Raw genomic sequence first — 18,980 nt, forward strand, 5'->3', positions numbered from 1 at the left:
TGAATCGTGTCAGTATAAGATCCCGTATTACATGAACCGTGTCAGTATAAGATCCCATATTACATGAATCGTGTCAGTATAAGATCCCGTATTACATGAACCGTGTCAGTATAAGATGCCCGTATTACATGAACCGTGTCAGTATAAGATACCATATTACATGAACCGTGTTAGTATAAGATACCATATTACATGAACCGTGTCAGTATAAGATACCATATTACATGAACCGTGTCAGTATAACATAAAGAACGGTTTTGAAAAACATAGTGTCTCTATGCATTTTAAAGAGAGACACAATTGTGACCCCAGCCATATGGAATTCATGGGTATTCAAAGGGTTTCCACAAACTGGAGAGGGGGTGATTTAATTAAGACCATAGGACAAACAGAGATGAAATGGATATTTAATTTGGATACCATGCAACCCCACGGACTGAATGATGACTTTGAGATTTGTCACTTTTTATAATTTTATTTATTCATATTAATAGTGATTTTTAACTTCTATATACATTTTTTTAATATATATATTTTTTTAATATATATATTTTTTTATATATTTTTAATATATATATTTTTTTACTTGTATATGCCTTTAAATGTATGAAGTCACCATTCTAGTTCCACACTATGCACTTCTGTAATGATGTCACTATGATATATATTTACACAGTGGGGATATGTATATGAGAAGGTATTCTCTATTGTTGTATTCCCTTACTTTGGATAAAACACCAACTCCTTTCTTCTTTTTTTCTCTTTTTCTCTTTTTTTCTTTTTATCTCTCCTCTCTTATTATGACTATGTCCTCTGAGAATTCACCATATTAAAACAACATGTTTTAATATTGGATTTATACTGGACTACATATGAACATTGACTTCCAGCACATTGCCCTCAAGAAAAATGGCCGACTCCTATCGTGCGGATCGACACGCCTACGTCACGATAGGAAGCAGGAGGAGACATCTTCGGACATTTGGAGGAGCTACAACACTCCTCGGACTTATCAGTATTGTGGGACGGACGCACACAAGAGGTTTCACTTCCGCGTGTGACGTCACACGCACGAGCCGTCGTGCGTGATGACGTCACGATACCGGAATTATCATCAGCAGCTGTGTCCCTACACTCCCACTAACATGAGCGCCGTGATTGGATGTAAGATACATAAACCGTGTCAGTATAAGATGCCCATAGATGGGGTACATTTACGTTGTGGCAGGCTTATGCAATGTATGATCATATAACGTTACTAAACCCCAATATTATTTTTTGTCTAGATTAGGTGTTTTTTAAAAAAACAAGCTGTTTAGTAGATAAGGGAGTGCGCTAGATTTTAATTTTTACTGTACTTATTGACCCCCAGCAGCACCCTATTTAAGCATGTTTAGGTGAGTGCAGGCAACCCCTTCATATACATATTACAGGAACCGTCATAAATTATGTTTTGTAGAAAATATGCTTTTTATAAACCAATGCCATGCAACTTCCTGTTTGTGGAAAGGTAGATTAACCAAAGTGCTGAAGGTTTTTAAATAATTCTACATCAAATACATAATTGTGCAATTTTAGGCCACTTAAAACTGTGGTTTGAAGAGGGGGACACAAAAGAGAGCTCACAAAAGACAGCACGGTGAGGTATAAACAAGAGCGGTTGAGACAAGTTGCACAATAAAGGGACAATATAATCACCAGAACAACTACAGCCTAATGTAGTTCTTCCGGTCTGTGTAATATGTCCCTTTAGAGAAAAGGCAGTGTTTGCATTACAGCCTAGGAACACCATTAGTGGCAGTCACTCAGACGGCCACTACAGATGTTTCCTGTGTCAGTGTTGCATAACGCTGAACGTTCCTTATAGAGATGCACTGATTTAATGCATTTTTATGAAGAGGTGCTGATTGACACAGCGTGGCATTTTGACGTGTATGCGCAAAAGCCTTAAAATGCTTTCCAATTTTCCAAAAGGTTTGGCTGAGATCGTTCGTTTTGATGATCTCAACCAGGGAGGCGGAGCGGGGATAGGAACTAAGCAATAGTAGAAATATATACTGGCGCTCAATTTTAACACGAAATTAACAATGTTATATACAAAAATAAATACAATAGCTGCTGTAACACCAAGTGTAATCTTTCCTCATACACTAATCACATAAAACCAAATACAAAAGAAGGTGTAGCGCTACATACAAATATTAGTTCGTCCAGAATCTGAATGAGTGTAACTCCAAAAAAGCCACAGTGCTGATGGAATATGAAAAATAATCTGAAAGAGAAGTTAAATTCTCATAGTGTGAAACTGTAGTCAAATATACACAATATCACTCTATATCACTCACATATTTCTGAGCTATCAACCAAGCTCAGGGATAAACGGTCTCAGATCCGTAAAGGCAACCTTCCCCTTCTTCAAATTAGGTAGTTCCCCACGATGTTAGCTAGGGCTCAAACAAAGTAACATATGGTGCAATATAGTCTGGAACCAGTATTTCAATAAGTAATAAAAGTATATTGTACTCACAAGGATGGAGCCACTAATAAGGCTCGTTGTTATCACGTTGTGTAGTTAAGGACTACACTCTTATATAGCAGGAACCAAAAGCCCAATGGATCAAATTAAAATACTTTATTAAGGTAATCGTAAATATAAAATTCTAATGGCCAATTAGAATATTACATAAAATCAAAAACATTAAAATATATTAAAAAATAATATCAAAATAAGGGCATAAAGGTGATAGTATGAAAGTCACCAGGACGCGTTTCGACAAGCTTCTGTCGGCTTCCTCAGCTGGGTAAAAGTCACGATACAACCAACAACAATTTTCCAAAAGGTTTTGATGATCTCAACCAGGGAGGCAGAGCAGGGATAGGATTTAGCCATGCAATGCTGGAATACAGGTAAGTTTAAAAACTTTTTTAAAGAGTTCCAAGGGGAGCCTAAACTCTGGTTGTAAGACTAGCTTAGAAGAACACAAAAGCTTCCCCTTTGGTAAGTCTCAAAATGGTTTTTGCTCACTTGTGCCATTACAGACAAAATATATTTTGAAGCATATCAGGCAGATACCCCTTTAAGTGAGTCCCGAAGTGAAATGCCAGTTCTCTCTGCACAAGAGGTACCAGACGATAGTTTTTACCTTTTTTGGGCCTCATCAGTGAGGTGTAGCTGATACCCCTCTAAGCAGTGAGCACGGGGTCCACATCTGGATTACCCTTTTAACTTGGGGAGAGCTAAGTTGCTGCATTGCAACAGAAACAGAGAATACGAGGACAAAAGCTTAGAGAAACTCCGTAGCTAGAGCATCAAATGGCGAGAAAAACACAAAACCTTGTTTAATTTCTCCTCTTCTCAGTATGTTTTCTCAATGCTGTCAAAGACAAGAGTTTATAACAACCAATGGCGGGAGTTAAGATGGAGGCATCCAGTCTGCAGGGTAAACATGTGTGGATTTTTACGTTTATTTTTCCATGTGCCATAAATATACATTTATTAAATATAAGGATAAATAACCAATAATTAATAACTCCTGAAAGTGACACTTTCCCTTTAAAGAGCCCTAGTCATGTGATATGTGTTTGAGTGGGTCAAAGGACCTAAACATTAGGTACTACTATTACTGCGCATGCGCACGTGTTGCCGGAGACTACATTTCCCGGCATGCTCAGCGATCTCACACCACACGCCCTCGCCCACGTCTGAGCGCTCTGTCCTGCCTGCGCAGTGTCACGTGATCCGTGACGCCGCCTCTTGCCCTTGACTGTGATGGCGGCTTCTTCCTCCTCTGCCCTGATGGTGGCTGCGGCCGTGGCTCTGGGCGGCGGGCTAGTGTTGGTGGCTCGCAGGCTAATGAGCAGCAGCGGTGCTCGAGCGGCCGGCTCCGGGCTCATGCGGGGGAAGACGGTGATCATCACCGGGGCTAACAGCGGCATCGGGCGAGCCACGGCGGCCGAGCTGGTCCGGGAGCAGGCCCGGGTGATCCTGGCATGCAGAGACCGGGGCCGGGCGGAGGAGGCGGCCCGGGAGCTGTGGCTGGAGGGACCCGGGGAGGTGGTCATCAAAGAGCTGGACCTCAGCTCACTGCGATCCGTCCGCAGGTTCTGCCAGGAGGTGGTCAAGGTAAAGACTCTCAGCCAGCCACTGGGAGTGCTAGTCCAGCTCAGCCAGCCACTGGGAGTGCTAGTCCAGCTCAGCCAGCCAGCCACTGGGAGTGCTAGTCCAGCTCAGCCAGCCAGCTCACTCAGCCTGATCACTGGGAGTGCTAGTCCAGCTCAGCCAGCCAGCCACTGGGAGTGCTAGTCCAGCTCAGCCAGGCAGCCACTGCTGGGAGTGCTAGTCCAGCTCAGCCAGGCAGCCACTGCTGGGAGTGCTAGTCCAGCTCAGCCAGGCAGCCACTGCTGGGAGTGCTAGTCCAGCTCAGCCAGGCAGCCACTGCTGGGAGTGCTAGTCCAGCTCAGCCAGGCAGCCACTGCTGGGAGTGCTAGTCCAGCTCAGCTAGGCAGCCACTGCTGGGAGTGCTAGTCCAGCTCAGCCAGGCTGCCACTGCTGGGAGTGCTAGTCCAGCTCAGCCAGGCTGCCACTGCTGGGAGTGCTAGTCCAGCTCAGCCAGGCTGGGAGTGCTAGTCCAGCTCAGCCAGGCTGGGAGTGCTAGTCCAGCTCAGCCAGGCTGGGGGTGCTAGTCCAGCTCAGCCAGGCTGGGGGTGCTAGTCCAGCTCAGCCAGGCTGGGGGTGCTAGTCCAGCTCAGCCAGGCTGGGGGTGCTAGTCCAGCTCAGCCAGGCTGGGGGTGCTAGTCCAGCTCAGCCAGGCTGGGGGTGCTAGTCCAGCTCAGCCAGGCTGGGGGTGCTAGTCCAGCTCAGCCAGGCTGGGGGTGCTAGTCCAGCTCAGCCAGGCTGGGGGTGCTAGTCCAGCTCAGCCAGGCTGGGGGTGCTAGTCCAGCTCAGCCAGGCTGGGGGTGCTAGTCCAGCTCAGCCAGGCTGGGGGTGCTAGTCCAGCTCAGCCAGGCTGGGGGTGCTAGTCCAGCTCAGCCAGGCTGGGGGTGCTAGTCCAGCTCAGCCAGGCTGGGGGTGCTAGTCCAGCTCAGCCAGGCTGCTCACTGGGGGTGTGGGTTCTTCAAAGCGTGCCAGTTGCTTGGAATGAAAGTCCTATCAATCTCAGCCAGCTGGTTGCCGTAGTTCTTTGTAGTTTCAGCGTAGCCACCATTTACCTATATAAAGTAAATACAACCAATGATAATGACACTATTCTTCTTTAATAACATCTGTTGAATAAAGTTTATAACGACAAGTCCTATCAATCACAGCCAGCTGTTGGTTTACTGTAGCTCTCTCCACAGCTTCAGCTTAGGGACCCCTTTTCCTATAGAAAAAACCCCAATAATAATGACACTGTTCCTTTTTGACAACCATTTGATGATTAGTATTGATGACTACAAGTCCTATCAATCTTAGCCAGTTATAGGAAGTTAACCATTAAGAGGTCTTGCATCCGCGCTTTATTTCCCAGTATTTACCAAAGTGCTATACTTCTCGTCATGTCAGAATTCTTTGTCTGTATTATGGCTGTAAGAGCATCATGGGAGGTGTAGTCCACAACATCTGGAGCGTTGAAGGTTGCTAACACCTGACCCTTAGAGGGCTGTAATCAGTGTTAATTTCAGCCTGTTATTTATATCCTACCCAACGCACACATAGCTGGGCAGGCAGAACTTTTTATTTACTAACAGAGCATTTTATTTACGAACTTTACTGCATCATTGCAGTTACATGCTCTTCTATGACATCCTATTGCACTGGCCTACTGTTGGCAAGTATTAATGATGGGGTATCTCTATCGCACCTTCTAGTCACAGCAAGCCTTTGGTATATGTAGGCCAAAACGATAGATTACTGTCACATGGCTGATTTTAACACAACCGTATAGCTGATTAAAAGCTGCTTTTTAAATGACATTTCTATCTTTACATTTTTACATACTTTGCCAGCGAAGGCCCAGTTAACTTTTGCAGTGCTGTGTCACCAGAATTTCTTTTAGATACATCATGAGATGGGGTAGACAGTGCAGTGGAAGGTAAGTACATTATTCACCCCAGAAAATGCTGAAATAGCGTTTACGGAGGTAGAATAATGAACTATCACTACACGCATGATTTGACCTATTTAATGAAAGAACCATTACATTTTAAAATAAAGATTCCTTTCCTTTAAAAACCAACAACTCCATACTGTGCATGAGTCACAGTGCGCCCTTGCAAAACCAGGAAGTGACTTATAGATGTTTTCTATGCTTTTGTTGATTTTTCTTTTTCTTCTCTTAAATTTCAATTCTTTCTTTTTAAATGTTTTTTATATTTAATGACTTTTATTTTTTTAAGAGCATTTTTAACGTGAGCACCTGCCTTTGGTCAGATTCCATTAGCCTAACCAGACAAGTTAGGTTGCGCAGCAGTCTGAGTTGAAACATTAAATACAATGAGCTTTTAAATAAACGAGAAGTGGAAATTTGATGACCGTTGTCCTTTAACAGGCAAAGCTTAGGGTGTTGGCGAGTTTCAGACTATAACTATCATTTTACACACAAGTTGTTTTTAATCTTGAAGTAAATTCCATCAATACATTGTGCTTGTACAATATATAGAAAATATATACATTGAAAGAAAAAAAACTATTTAAAATGTCCTTCCTCCACAGGTCAATCAGTTCTACAGTTTAGTCAACATAGATCTATATGTCATTAACTGATATTAGAGAGCAGGAGAACCCTCATACAGGTGGTTCTCCGTCACCAATGCGCAGCTTGTGCTGTGATGACTTCTGCGGTAGAGAAATATAGGAACGGAGTATTGTCACTCTGATCAATGTGGTGGCAGTGGGAGGATTGCGCTGCTTGATGTAGTACCGACGATGGGATTTTAGTTAGACAATTACATGTTAATTTTAATCTTCAGCTGTCTGCTGTAGAAAGCTTACAGCTAGAATACAACTCCCATAAACCAAATGCTTGACATAATGTACATGACCCATCGCAGAATAGTTCAAAATAACGTAGATCACCACAATTGCGACAATCGTGGGTTTAATGCTATTGCTGGGTGCCTCGAGGTCGGAGGCAGATCAGCAACAGCAAATGGTGCTGTCCAAGCACGTGATCAATGTGACATCCAGTCACTGCGATCACAGTGCTGCTGGGATATCTGATCCACCTCCCATCTCGTTGTGAAGTGGGGAGAAACTGATCTCAGTTATTTGTGCGCTGCTAGTGATTACATATTCAGTAATATTAAAACTCCTTTTAGCCCTGTAAATCCAAATTTTGCCCTTTGATCATTGGTTGCAGTGATCAGAATACAGATCACAGTACGTACTTTACTGTGATTTTTTTTTTTTTTTTTTTTTTTTTTACCATCAATGGATAATATTTTTATTTTATTTTTTATTGGTGATTTAGCAGGGTTGGGTGGAAGTTAGTGGGAAATTGGGAAATTTTCTGTTGCGTTAGATGTAAAAAAAAACAAACAAACAACAAAACAAGTTTAACCCCTTAAGACCGCAGCCAAATGTACAAGTTGTGATCCAAAAAAACGTAAACAAAACCTGGCATTTGCGCTATATGTCTGTCCAACCATAATTCACCTCTTTCATATTAAATGCACCCCCCATTATTATATATCATTTTATTCAGGGGAAACGGGGCTTTCGTTTAACATCAAATATTTAGGTATGGAACATAATTTAATATGAAAACAATATTAAAAAAATGGGAGAAAATAAGAATTTTTTAAATTTTTTTAGTTCTACGTGACATTCTAACTGTGAATGTCATAATACTGTTTGCTTTTACTGCAATACAATACACATATTTGTATTCAGCGATGTCTCGCGTGTAAAACAGTACCCCCTATGTACAGGTTTTATGGTGTTTTGGGAAGTTACAGGGTCAAATATAGCGTGTTACATATTTCAGTTTTTTTACATTGAAATTCGCCAGATTGGTTACGTTGCCTTTGAGACCATATGGTAGCCCAGAAATAAGAATTACCCCCATGATGGCATACCATTTGCAAAAGTAGACAACCTAAGGTATTGCAAATTGAGTATGTCCAGTCTTTTTTAGTAGCCACTTGGTCACAAACACTGGCCAAAGTTAGTGTTAATATTTGAAAATGCAAAAAACGAATTTGAACGCAAATTTTGGCCAGTGTTTGTGACTAAGTGGCTACTAAAAAAACTGAACATACCCTATTTGCAATACCCTGGGTTGTCTACTATTGCAAATGGTATGCCATCATGGGGATAATTTTCATTCCTGGGCTACCATACGGTCTCAAAGGCAACCTGGCAAATTTTAATGTGAAAAAACTGAAACGCAAACCTTATATTTGACTCTGTAACTTTTGAAAACACCATAAAACCTGTACATGAGGGGTACTGTTATACTCAGGAGACTTCGCTGAACACAAATATTAGTGTTTCAAAACAGTAAAACGTATCACAACAATTTATATCGTCAGTGTAAGTGCCATTTGTGTGTGAAAAATGCAAAAAATGTCACTGTCGATATCGTCGTTGTAATATATTTTACTGTTTTGAAACACTAATATTTGTGTTCAGCGAAGTCTTCCGAGTAAAACAGTACCCCCCATGTACAGGTTTCATGGTGTCTTGGAAAGTTACAGAGTTAAATATAGTGCTAGACAATGTAATTCCCTGAACTTTTGGCCTGGGTTGGCAGGCAGGTCCTGCAAATTGTAATTAATAAAATGACCTAATTATGTAAAATTATTACATAAATATATGCGTAGAATTATTATATATGTATGTATGTATGTGTGTGTGTGTGTGTGTGTGTATATATGTATATAATTTTTTAAAATTATTTTTATTTATATATAGGTATATACATAGTGATATATACGTATATACTTATGTATATAGATATATATATTATTTCGTTCTACATGTATTTTGATATCTATATATATATATTAATTTTAAAATACAGTTAGAACGAAATTACGCATGTTTATATATTTTTTATCTATTTTTTTATTTTTTTTATTTATTTTTTTAACGTATTTATATATTTTGGACTTTTTGGACTTTTGGACTATTTTGGACTTTTACAAGACCGGTGAGCGGCAGTTTTTTGGCAAATATCTTTCTATGGGAGTTCATGCCAGGCACCCGGCAAATTGGACACACAACTAAGCGTGAGTGCGGGGGATTTTCAATTTTCATATATATATATATATATATATATATATATATATATATATATATATATATATATATATATATATATATAATGAAAATTATATATATTTAATCAATATCATTGTACGTGTATTTTGATATATATATATATATATATAATTATGTATATATTAATATTAAAATACACGTAGACAGTGTATGCATATTTGTGTGTGTGTGTGTGTGTGTGTATATGTGTATATATATACTTAGATCATATATATAATAAATATATATATGATCGAAGTATATATAATTTATTTTTACACTGTTTTAACATTTTTTTATTTTTTTTCAGACAGCAGGGGGAGTACCTGTCATTACAGGCACTCCCCCTGCTGGCAATGCCTTGGACGGCTATGCCGTCCATGTGATCGCGGGGTCCTCGCAAGGACCTCGCGATCACATGGCCCTGGGCGGCTGAAGAGGACGCAGGGGGACTCCCTGGGCTCCCAGGTAAGTCCCCCATACCGCAATCGCCGGCGACCGGGTAAGTACATAAGATCGCAGGACGTACTATGCCGTCCTGCGGCTTTTAGAGCCACCAAAATAAGGACGGCATAGTACGTCCTGCGGTCTTAAGGGGTTAAATTAAAGCAAAAAACATACGCACGCACACACACACCAAAATTATAAACTCAACACTTTTTTGTTTTTGCCCCCATTTTTCATGAGCTGAACTCAAAGATCTAGAGGACCCCTGCTTTACGCGTTCACATATAACTGGCCTTTGTGAGGTAGTTTGAACGTGCAGGAATGCTCCAAAATGGGACATAGCTCAATTAAATCCATCTATGAAAATAAGTGGAAATGCTTGTGTGTGTGTGTGTGTGTGTGTGTATGTTACAGTTAAAGTGTGAAATCAGTTAATGTGCACATTAACTAGTTAATCTGCAAATTAACTGATTTGCTCAGTTAAAGTGCGGAATCAAGAGTTTTCCACAATTTACCTAAGTAATGTGCACATTAACTGCTTCCGTCTAGTTAAAGTGCAAAATGTTTGTTTCTTTCCCTCGGTAAAGAGGAAATTATTTATTACAAAAACGTCCTTGCAGAACCTGTTTCACCCCTTTCAGTGCAGTCTCTGCAGAGTCGTTCACTTCTCGTCTGAAGGCAGAAAGATTCTGTGTGAACCTGTCTCAATTTCTTTTTGTGAGCATGTTCCTTTCAATGCCCTCCACCATCAAATTCTCAAAGCATAGACGCATGGCTTGTTGCTTCTCAGAAAGGGGGGGGGGGGCTGGCTACTAACAATGCTGCTCTGTAAGTCCGAGAAATACTTCTCTCATTGGGGAGAATGAAACCAAGAAGAGGTCTGCTCATGGACCACTGATTGGACCACAGTCTTCAAATATATATCATCGCGAACAGTGGAGAGCATCTGCTGAGATCATTTCAGGTTGTTGCTGCATAATGTGCAGGAAGCGCTCGCTCTCTTGTGGTGGTGGAGGCTCCTCGTTTCTTACCAGTTCGGGATAACTGTTTGAAGAGGTATGTGACTATGTGGTCCAGACAAGAACAGAACAGCAGCCTGTGCACACCATGGTGTCCTCCAGAGCTGTGAGCCCCTCAGAGATGGCCGGAGGTTTTTTGGTTTTTTTTGCACTTTAACGAGTGCCTGGTAGGTAATGTGCAGATTACCTAGGTAATGTGAGAAATATTTGAGAAAAGAAATAATTTTCTGCACTTTAACTGATCGCCCTAGTTAATCTGCAGATTAACTGATTTCTGCACTTTAACTGTAATATATATATATATATATATATATATATATATATATATATATATATATATATATTCTCTTATATGGCGGTGTAATTTCACAATATAGGCACACATCAGGGGTATTGTACTTAAAAGATGTAGCTGAGCATAATACGAGCATGTAAATAAATGCAAAATAAAACATTTTCTGCAAACTTTGAGATTAACTGGTGAAATAATGTTGGCACGTTAAGGCATAATAGACACCATATGATACTCTGGAGTGTCTACTTTTACAAATGGTTGGCATTTGTAGGGTAATACGAACAATCCTATTGCTATAATGCCTCAGAATGAGAGATGGTCCCATTAAATCCATTAATCAAAATAACTGTAAAACATGAAATGTTTTTTTGTTCTTTTGTTTTTATAATAAATGAGAATTTATGTATGTCACATCAAATAAAGATATTTGTGTCCTTTAAAAATGGTATATAATATGTGTTGGTGAAATAATTAAAAAAGATGGAATTTGCTGTTACACACACACGCACACATTTCTGTGGTCCTGAGGTGGAAAAAAAACAGGCAAATGAAGCCTGGTCCTGAAAGGGATAAGTTAATTATGTAGTATGAGGCTCTATATTCATTCAATGTTTACATGTTTGGTAAATTCCATTAATCTAACCAGAAAAACATAATGAAGCAGATTTGGTGTGTAGATCATGCCCCTGCAGTCTCACTGCTCAATTCTCTGCCATTTAGGAGTTAAATCACTTTGCTTATACAGTACATCCCTAGTCGCACCTCTCTGCATGTGACTAGCACAGCCTTCCTTAATGCTTCCTGTAAAGAGTACATTTGTAATCAAAATTATTCAACCCCCACGGAAAATCAGGTTTGTTAATGTTACAGACTTTTAGCTGTTTGCAATGAACAAACCAAACAAAAGCAATTTAAATGTTTCAGCACAACAAATGCTTCTAGTGGTTTCCCCAAATTCTACTGAAAATGCATCTTGACTTCTGTTCTTGGTCTTCTTCTGTTTTCGCGTTACTTCTTTTGGCAAACATTGATTCCTCTACCACCTGTATGCTGACAACACCCAGATATATATCTCCCCCGCCGTCCTACAATGTGTCACTGCTTGCCTTTCTTCCATCTCTGACTAGATGTTTTCCCTAATTTTGAAACTCAATCTCTCTAAAACTGAACACACTTAACATCCAATCTGTGGCTAAAACTTGTCAATTCCACCTTGAAAATGTTGCCTGCATCCAACCATGGACCAATGGATATTTCTCGCATTGATTACGGCAATCAGAAGCCGTACTGCCTTGCTATAGTCTGTAATGAATGCTGCTGTTAGACTGATTTTCCTGTCGCTTCTTTCAAACCTCGCCCTTCTGTCAATCCTCACATCGGCTTCCTGTAGCCTATAGGAGTCAATTCAAAATACTAACCCTTACATATAAACCTCTTAACAACCCTTGCCCCTGTTACATTTCTTCAATAATTTGTAGATATGCCCATTCCCGGTCTCTCCGCTCTGCTGATGACCTTCTCCTGTCTGCTGCTCACACCCCTTACTGATGACTCAACGTGCAGAACTTCTCGCGGGTGGATCCTTTCCCTTTGAACAACCTGCCTGCCCCCATCAGACTCTTCCCTAGTCTGCAATTATTTAAGACAAGCATGCTAAACCCCAATGCTAGCACGGGCCAAATAAACCAGGTTTAAGTTTGTGGGCTTCAAAAACAAACTTTCATAGAAATGTATGTTTATTTAGAAAAATCCAGTTAAAAAAAAAAAAAAAAATCCAGCATCCCCCTCTAAACTAAATCCTGGTCCCCCACCTTAAAAAAAAAAAAAAAAACACAATATTAGCCAACAAGCAGACTCCACTCACATTGCCACTGCCACTATGCGACCCTGCAGTCCAGCCTCTGGTATTATACCCTCAATGGCGCCGTCCGCATCCTGTGCCAAAGCGGATCCTCCTGATACTCCTTGAAACCCTATGATGGTGGAGCACGTCCTGTCTGAATAAGGCGTTGCATGCCTCCATGCACCTCCAGGTCCTCCACTGTCCATCCGTGGCCATCGCAACACTGGCCAACACACACTCTGACAGACGCACACATTTACTCATTCTTGCACACACTGACAAATCATTTTTATTGTTTCCTACTTTTGGGAGCTGGTGTGGGGCCTCTCCTTGGGGTCCATCTTCTCTCTGCAGGTTTCCCTTCCTGCTCCTCACTGCTCCCTCACGCGCGCAGTTTAGTGATGCTGGGCTGGAAAAATGTCATTTTCTGCAAAGTGGAGAGAGCAGGTGGCTACTCTGCCTTAACATGTCACTCGTGGCTCACTGGGTTGCAAAGATATTCATTGTGGGCCGCAGTTTGACATGCTTGTTTTATGAAGTCCCTCAAAACCCATCTCTTCAGAAAATCTTATGGACTCCCAGAGTCCATATTTCACATGCCTGTCTCTTGGTCGCTCTTAAAGGGTTACACTCCACTCTCACCTTCCAGTTCTGCCAATAAAAGTTATTTCAAATATGAAATCTTCAACTGGTTGCAAATATTAAAGATAATTATGAAAATGAGCCTTTACGTTTATAAATCACGTTTTGAATACATTACTACTAACTAGTAAATTAATTCATGACTGATATACAATGTGAGGGATTCTATTTGTTCCGTTTCCATTCCTGGCATTGCGGAGTTATTTGGGATTTGTTGAGAAAGTGTTTTAGCAGGAACACAGTTTATCTGAGTTTGAAGTGAGGGCCTCCAAAGAGAGGGTGTAATAAGTAATAATAAAACACCACAGTCTTTCTTGCATGCTTTCATAATTTCTATGGGTTTCTGTTCAAAACATTATTGTAGAAATAAATAGTATATATTTTTTGTCTAATACACATTTAAATAGGATGGGGCAGACAAGGTGAGTTTATGGAGCAAAATCTGTTAAAGTTAAACAAAATAACCACCCTCCCAACTAATACCGTATATACTCGAGTATAAGTCGAGTTTTTCAGCACATTTTTTGTGCTGAAAACCCCCCACTCGAGTCAATGTCTGTATTATGGCAACTTACTTTGACATAATACAGACCAGGACCGCCAGGCTCATTACAAGCCCGGCGGTCCTGTTGGGGGCTGGCAGAGAGCTGTAACTTACCTTTCCTGCAGCTCCTGTCAGCTCCCTTCTCTCTCCTCGCGAGAGACCGCGAGACTTATAGTGGCAGCTGACCGGACCGGAGGTGAGAGAAGGGAGCTGACAGGAGCTGCAGGAAAGTTAATGCTCTCTGCCAGCCCCCTCCTACATAGCCCATCCACTTGACCACCAGGGAATGAGAGCCCCCCTCCCTGGCCATCTAACAAGCAGGGAGGGGGGACGAAAATAAAATTAAATAATTAAAAAAAAAATAATAATAAAATAATACTTAAATAATTTTTGTAAACATTTTAAAATAAAAAATAATAAAAATGCCCTCCCCCCACCCAGTTCACACACACTCATACACACACACACACTCTCTGCATTATATACACACACACTCTCTGCATTATATATACACACACACACACACTCATACAAACACACACACACACACACTCTGCATTATATACACACAGAGTGTGCATATATAATGCAGAGTGTGTTTGTATGAGTATGTGTGTGTGTATATAATTATAAAAATCACAGAATTTCATAGCCCCAAGTTTTACCCTCGCCTTATCCACAAGTCATAGCATATTTCACAATTGTTGGTCACAAAACTGCACGCGACTTATACATGAGATCGACTTATACACGAGTATATACGGTATACACCGTGCCTACACCGTGCCCAAAGTGTTGGATGCCTGGCATGTCCCTCCAATATATATAATCTACAAATTAATGTGCTTGACTCCCGTGTGTGTGTGTGTGTGTGTGTATATATGTGTGTATATATATATATATATATATATATATAATATATAGTGTCCAATGTTACCCAGCACACACACTCAAAAATATGAAAAAATGCCGGGTGCATAAAAGCCATAGCCAAAAACTACTATAATATGTAATAAATGAGGGCTTGCACTCACGGTCTGTAGATAAGTAAAACAATTCTTGTTTATTTCAATTCGATTAAAACATGGTTGCTGCCATCAACGTTTCAGCCACTCCTGTGGCTTTCATCAGGATCAATTCAGCATTCAGCATGCTGAATTGATCCTGATGAAAGCCACAGGAGTGGCTGAAACGTTGATGGCAGCAACCATGTTTTAATCGAATTGAAATAAACAAGAATTGTTTTACTTATCTACAGATCGTGAGTGCAAGCCCTCATTTATTACATATTATTTTTTTATATATATATATATATATATATATATATATATATATATATTTTTTTTTTTTTTTTTCTTTTGTTACTTCATGTAAAATTTTATTTTCAAGCATCAGAGACCACTAGGCATTATGATCATACTGGTCATTTTATGAGGCTTCTGTTGCACCTTATTAAAGTATTTGTTTATAATCCAATGATTTTCATTAAAAGGTGCTTTCTGGAAGTAAAATGTAATAAAAGAAAGCAAAAATCATAATATTCTTCGTAGATCACTTTATAAACATTATTTATGAGCATAGCGGTGGTATCTGCTGGCATGGAGATGAATTGTGGATAAAACTTGGCATTTCAAAACCATTTGTGGATATGTTCTGGCTGTTAACCAATCTTTCTTTTCTTATTTAAGGAAGAACCTCACTTGGATGTCCTCATCAATAATGCTGGGATCTTTCAGTGTCCCTACATGAAGACAGAAGATGGATTTGAAATGCAGTTTGGTGTCAACCATTTGGGCCATTTTCTCCTCACTCATTTGCTTCTGAGCCTCTTGAAAAGTTCTGCTCCTAGTCGGATTGTGGTTGTTTCATCAAAACTTTACAAATACGGTGAAATCAACTTTGACGACTTGAACAGTGAGAAGAGTTACAGTAAAAGTTTTGGCTACAGTCGCAGCAAATTGGCCAATATTTTGTTCACTAGAGAACTCTCCAGACGTTTGGAAGGCACGGGGGTTACAGTCAATGCTCTGCATCCTGGGATTGTCAGAACTAATTTAGGGAGATACATCAATATTCCTATTTTGATGAAGCCCTTGTTTAGCGTGGTGTCATGGGCCTTCTTTAAATCGCCAGAGGAAGGTGCTCAGACATCTATATATTTGGCTACCAGTCCAGAAGTTGAGGGAGTATCTGGGAAGTACTTTGGTGATTGCAAAGAAGAGGAGTTACTGCCCAAAGCCATGGATGATTTAGTAGCTCGAAAACTCTGGGATATCAGTGAAATTATGGTTGGGCTTATAAGATAGACATTTAAACTATTCTACTAAAGTGGAGGCACACATATTAAAGCATACCAACAACAGAGGCACTGTGAACAGGTGTCTTTCTATAAATATAATTGTCAATGTTAAGGATAATGCTTAAAAAAAAAAAAACCTTTGCTTTTTAATAAAGGAAAGGTTTTTTTTTTAACCATTTTATAGACATCTCAAAAGTACCGTATATACTCGAGTATAAGCCGAGTTTTTCAGCACATTTTTTGTGCTGAAAAACCGGAACTCGGCTTATACTCGAGTCAATAGTCTGTATTATGGCAATTTGCATTGCCATAATACAGACTGAGGGAGAGGGGGCTGGCAGAGATCTTACTTACCTCTCCTGCAGCTCCTGTCAGCTCTCTCCTCCTCCGCGCCGTCCGTTCAGCACCTCGGTCAGCTCCCAGTGTAAGTCTCGCGAGAGCCGCGGCTCTCGCGAGACTTACACTGTGAGCTGACAGAGGGAGCTGCACGGACCGGCGCGGAGGAGGAGGGAGCTGACAGGAGCTGCAGGAGAGGTAAGTAAGATCTCTGCCAGCCCCCTTCACCCCCCCCACTGAACTGCCAATGCTGGACCACTAGGGAAGGAGCCCCCCTCCCTGCCATGTATCAAGCAGGGAGGGGGGACGAAAAAAAAATAATAATTAAATAAAAAATAATAAGGAAAAAAATATATTAAAATAATACAAAATAATAATAAATAAAATAATAAAATTGCCCACCCCCCCACCACTGCAACACACACACACACTGCACACATACACACACACTGCACACACACACACACTGCACACATACACACACACACTGCACTCATACACACACACACACACACTGCACTCATACACACACACACTGCACTCATACACACTGCACACATACACACACTGCATTCATACACACACACACTGCACTTATACACACACTGCACACACACACACACGCTGCACTCATACACACGCTGCATTCATACACACGCTGCATTCATACACACGCTGCACTCATACACACACGCTGCATTCATACACACACACTGCATTCATTATACACACACTGTAAATAAATATTCAATTAATATATTTTTTTTAGGATCTAATTTTATTTAGAAATTTACCAGTAGCTGCTGCATTTCCCACCCTAGTCTTATACTCGAGTCAATAAGTTTTCCCAGTTTTTTTGGGTAAAATTAGGGGCCTCGGCTTATATTCGGGTCGGCTTATACTCGAGTATATACGGTACTTGTTTATTTTTAAATTCCACTTTTTATGTTTAGATATATAATTGATCCTCCCCCCCTAGTATTCGAACTCAAAATTAAAGGGACACTTCAGACATTTTTGTGTATTACATAGGTAATGATTAAAGAAATATACAAAAAAAAGAAAAATGGTAAAAAGAAAAAAATGCACTTCAGCGTTTTTGAGTTATTCACAAAAGTATAAAGGCACAGCAAGGATTCCACTCAGTTGAAGTTCAATTGTCAGTTTTCTGCTCTAGAAAGCGAACAACCAAACTACAAGTTATTACCAGAACCCTGTAACATGACATCATGTACAGCCGTACATTTGGAGCAAACAATAAAAGATATACTGCATGATAGAAAGTTAGAAAGGAATAGGATTAACTAAAGAAGACTAATAAACTAAAGAAGACTAATAAAAGAACCCGCCAAGCCTGACTTACTTTAGCCTAACCCATAAATGGCGCCAAACAGCTGGATGCCTGGAGTGTCCCATTAAACAATAATACGAGTCTGCTGAAAACATGTCCGGCTATCTGCAACTTTGCGGTTGGAGATGGGTGAGCAATCTCCTTTAAACATAGTTTTGTGTGAAATCTCTCTGCAGTTTCACTACAATTATTGAAACTCTTCCAATAAAATGTATGTGTCCTCTAATGCAGTTTTTTTTTGTTTTTTTTTTAAAGTGGCTCTATCACGATCTGTGGTCTTTGTATAATTTGCAAAGACTCTCGATTGTGACTTTTCTGCTAGCCATCAAGTGAGCGCAGGGGAACGTGAGTTATACGTACATGAACCTGTCGTTTGCAGCAGCCGCTGCTCATCACGTGCCAGGTGTCAACATCAATACTGGACTCTCGTGCATGCGAGACAAAGGTAGTTTTGCCAAGTTTTGACAACCGTACTTTGTCTTAGTATATCTTTTGACTGTTTTGGAATTACAGTAGATATAAGTATTTCAGAAAGACTTTATCTTTATGAAATACTCATTTTGGAGGAGGTGGGTTTACAATGCCACATAGTTTTGGGGACATTTCATATAGTCTGCAATTTGAAAAGTGAAGGCTCCTTACTAAATAGTTTAAGAGGTTCGTATTTTAGCATGTCTTTAGCCTAAGATTACGTGCATGCATTTAATATGGAAAGGAGTGACTTTAAACCACTACTTTTCGAAAGACGTTTTGCACAGAAATTCTGTAGAGTAATTCATGTTTAAGTTTGATGTGCTTTTGCCATAAGTATGTGTAAATAAGAGTTCAGTATATAGTTCTAATATATATTCTTTATTCTGATATAGGCCTCTGCAGGGCATTCGGGTCCTTTCTTCACTGTGATTAAAATGAAATGTGATATTTATTTCCCTACCTAATAAAACTGTTGATGTGAATGGTACT

At 40.1% G+C, this 18,980-nt stretch overlaps 1 protein-coding gene across 1 annotated transcript; it reads left to right on the top strand.

The window, feature by feature from the left end:
- The first annotated feature begins 3,724 nt into the window (after nucleotides 1-3,724).
- On the top strand, nucleotides 3,725-16,523 carry RDH14 (retinol dehydrogenase 14). Its single transcript, XM_063442128.1, has 2 exons — nucleotides 3,725-4,123; nucleotides 15,720-16,523. Exons 1-2 carry the CDS (start codon nucleotides 3,770-3,772, stop codon nucleotides 16,335-16,337), a joined length of 972 nt encoding a protein of 323 aa, XP_063298198.1. The 5' UTR covers nucleotides 3,725-3,769; the 3' UTR covers nucleotides 16,338-16,523.
- Nucleotides 16,524-18,980: the final 2,457 nt, after the last annotated feature.

Source organism: Pelobates fuscus, chromosome 2 (genome assembly GCF_036172605.1).
Source record: "Pelobates fuscus isolate aPelFus1 chromosome 2, aPelFus1.pri, whole genome shotgun sequence".
Lineage (NCBI taxonomy): Eukaryota > Metazoa > Chordata > Amphibia > Anura > Pelobatidae > Pelobates > Pelobates fuscus.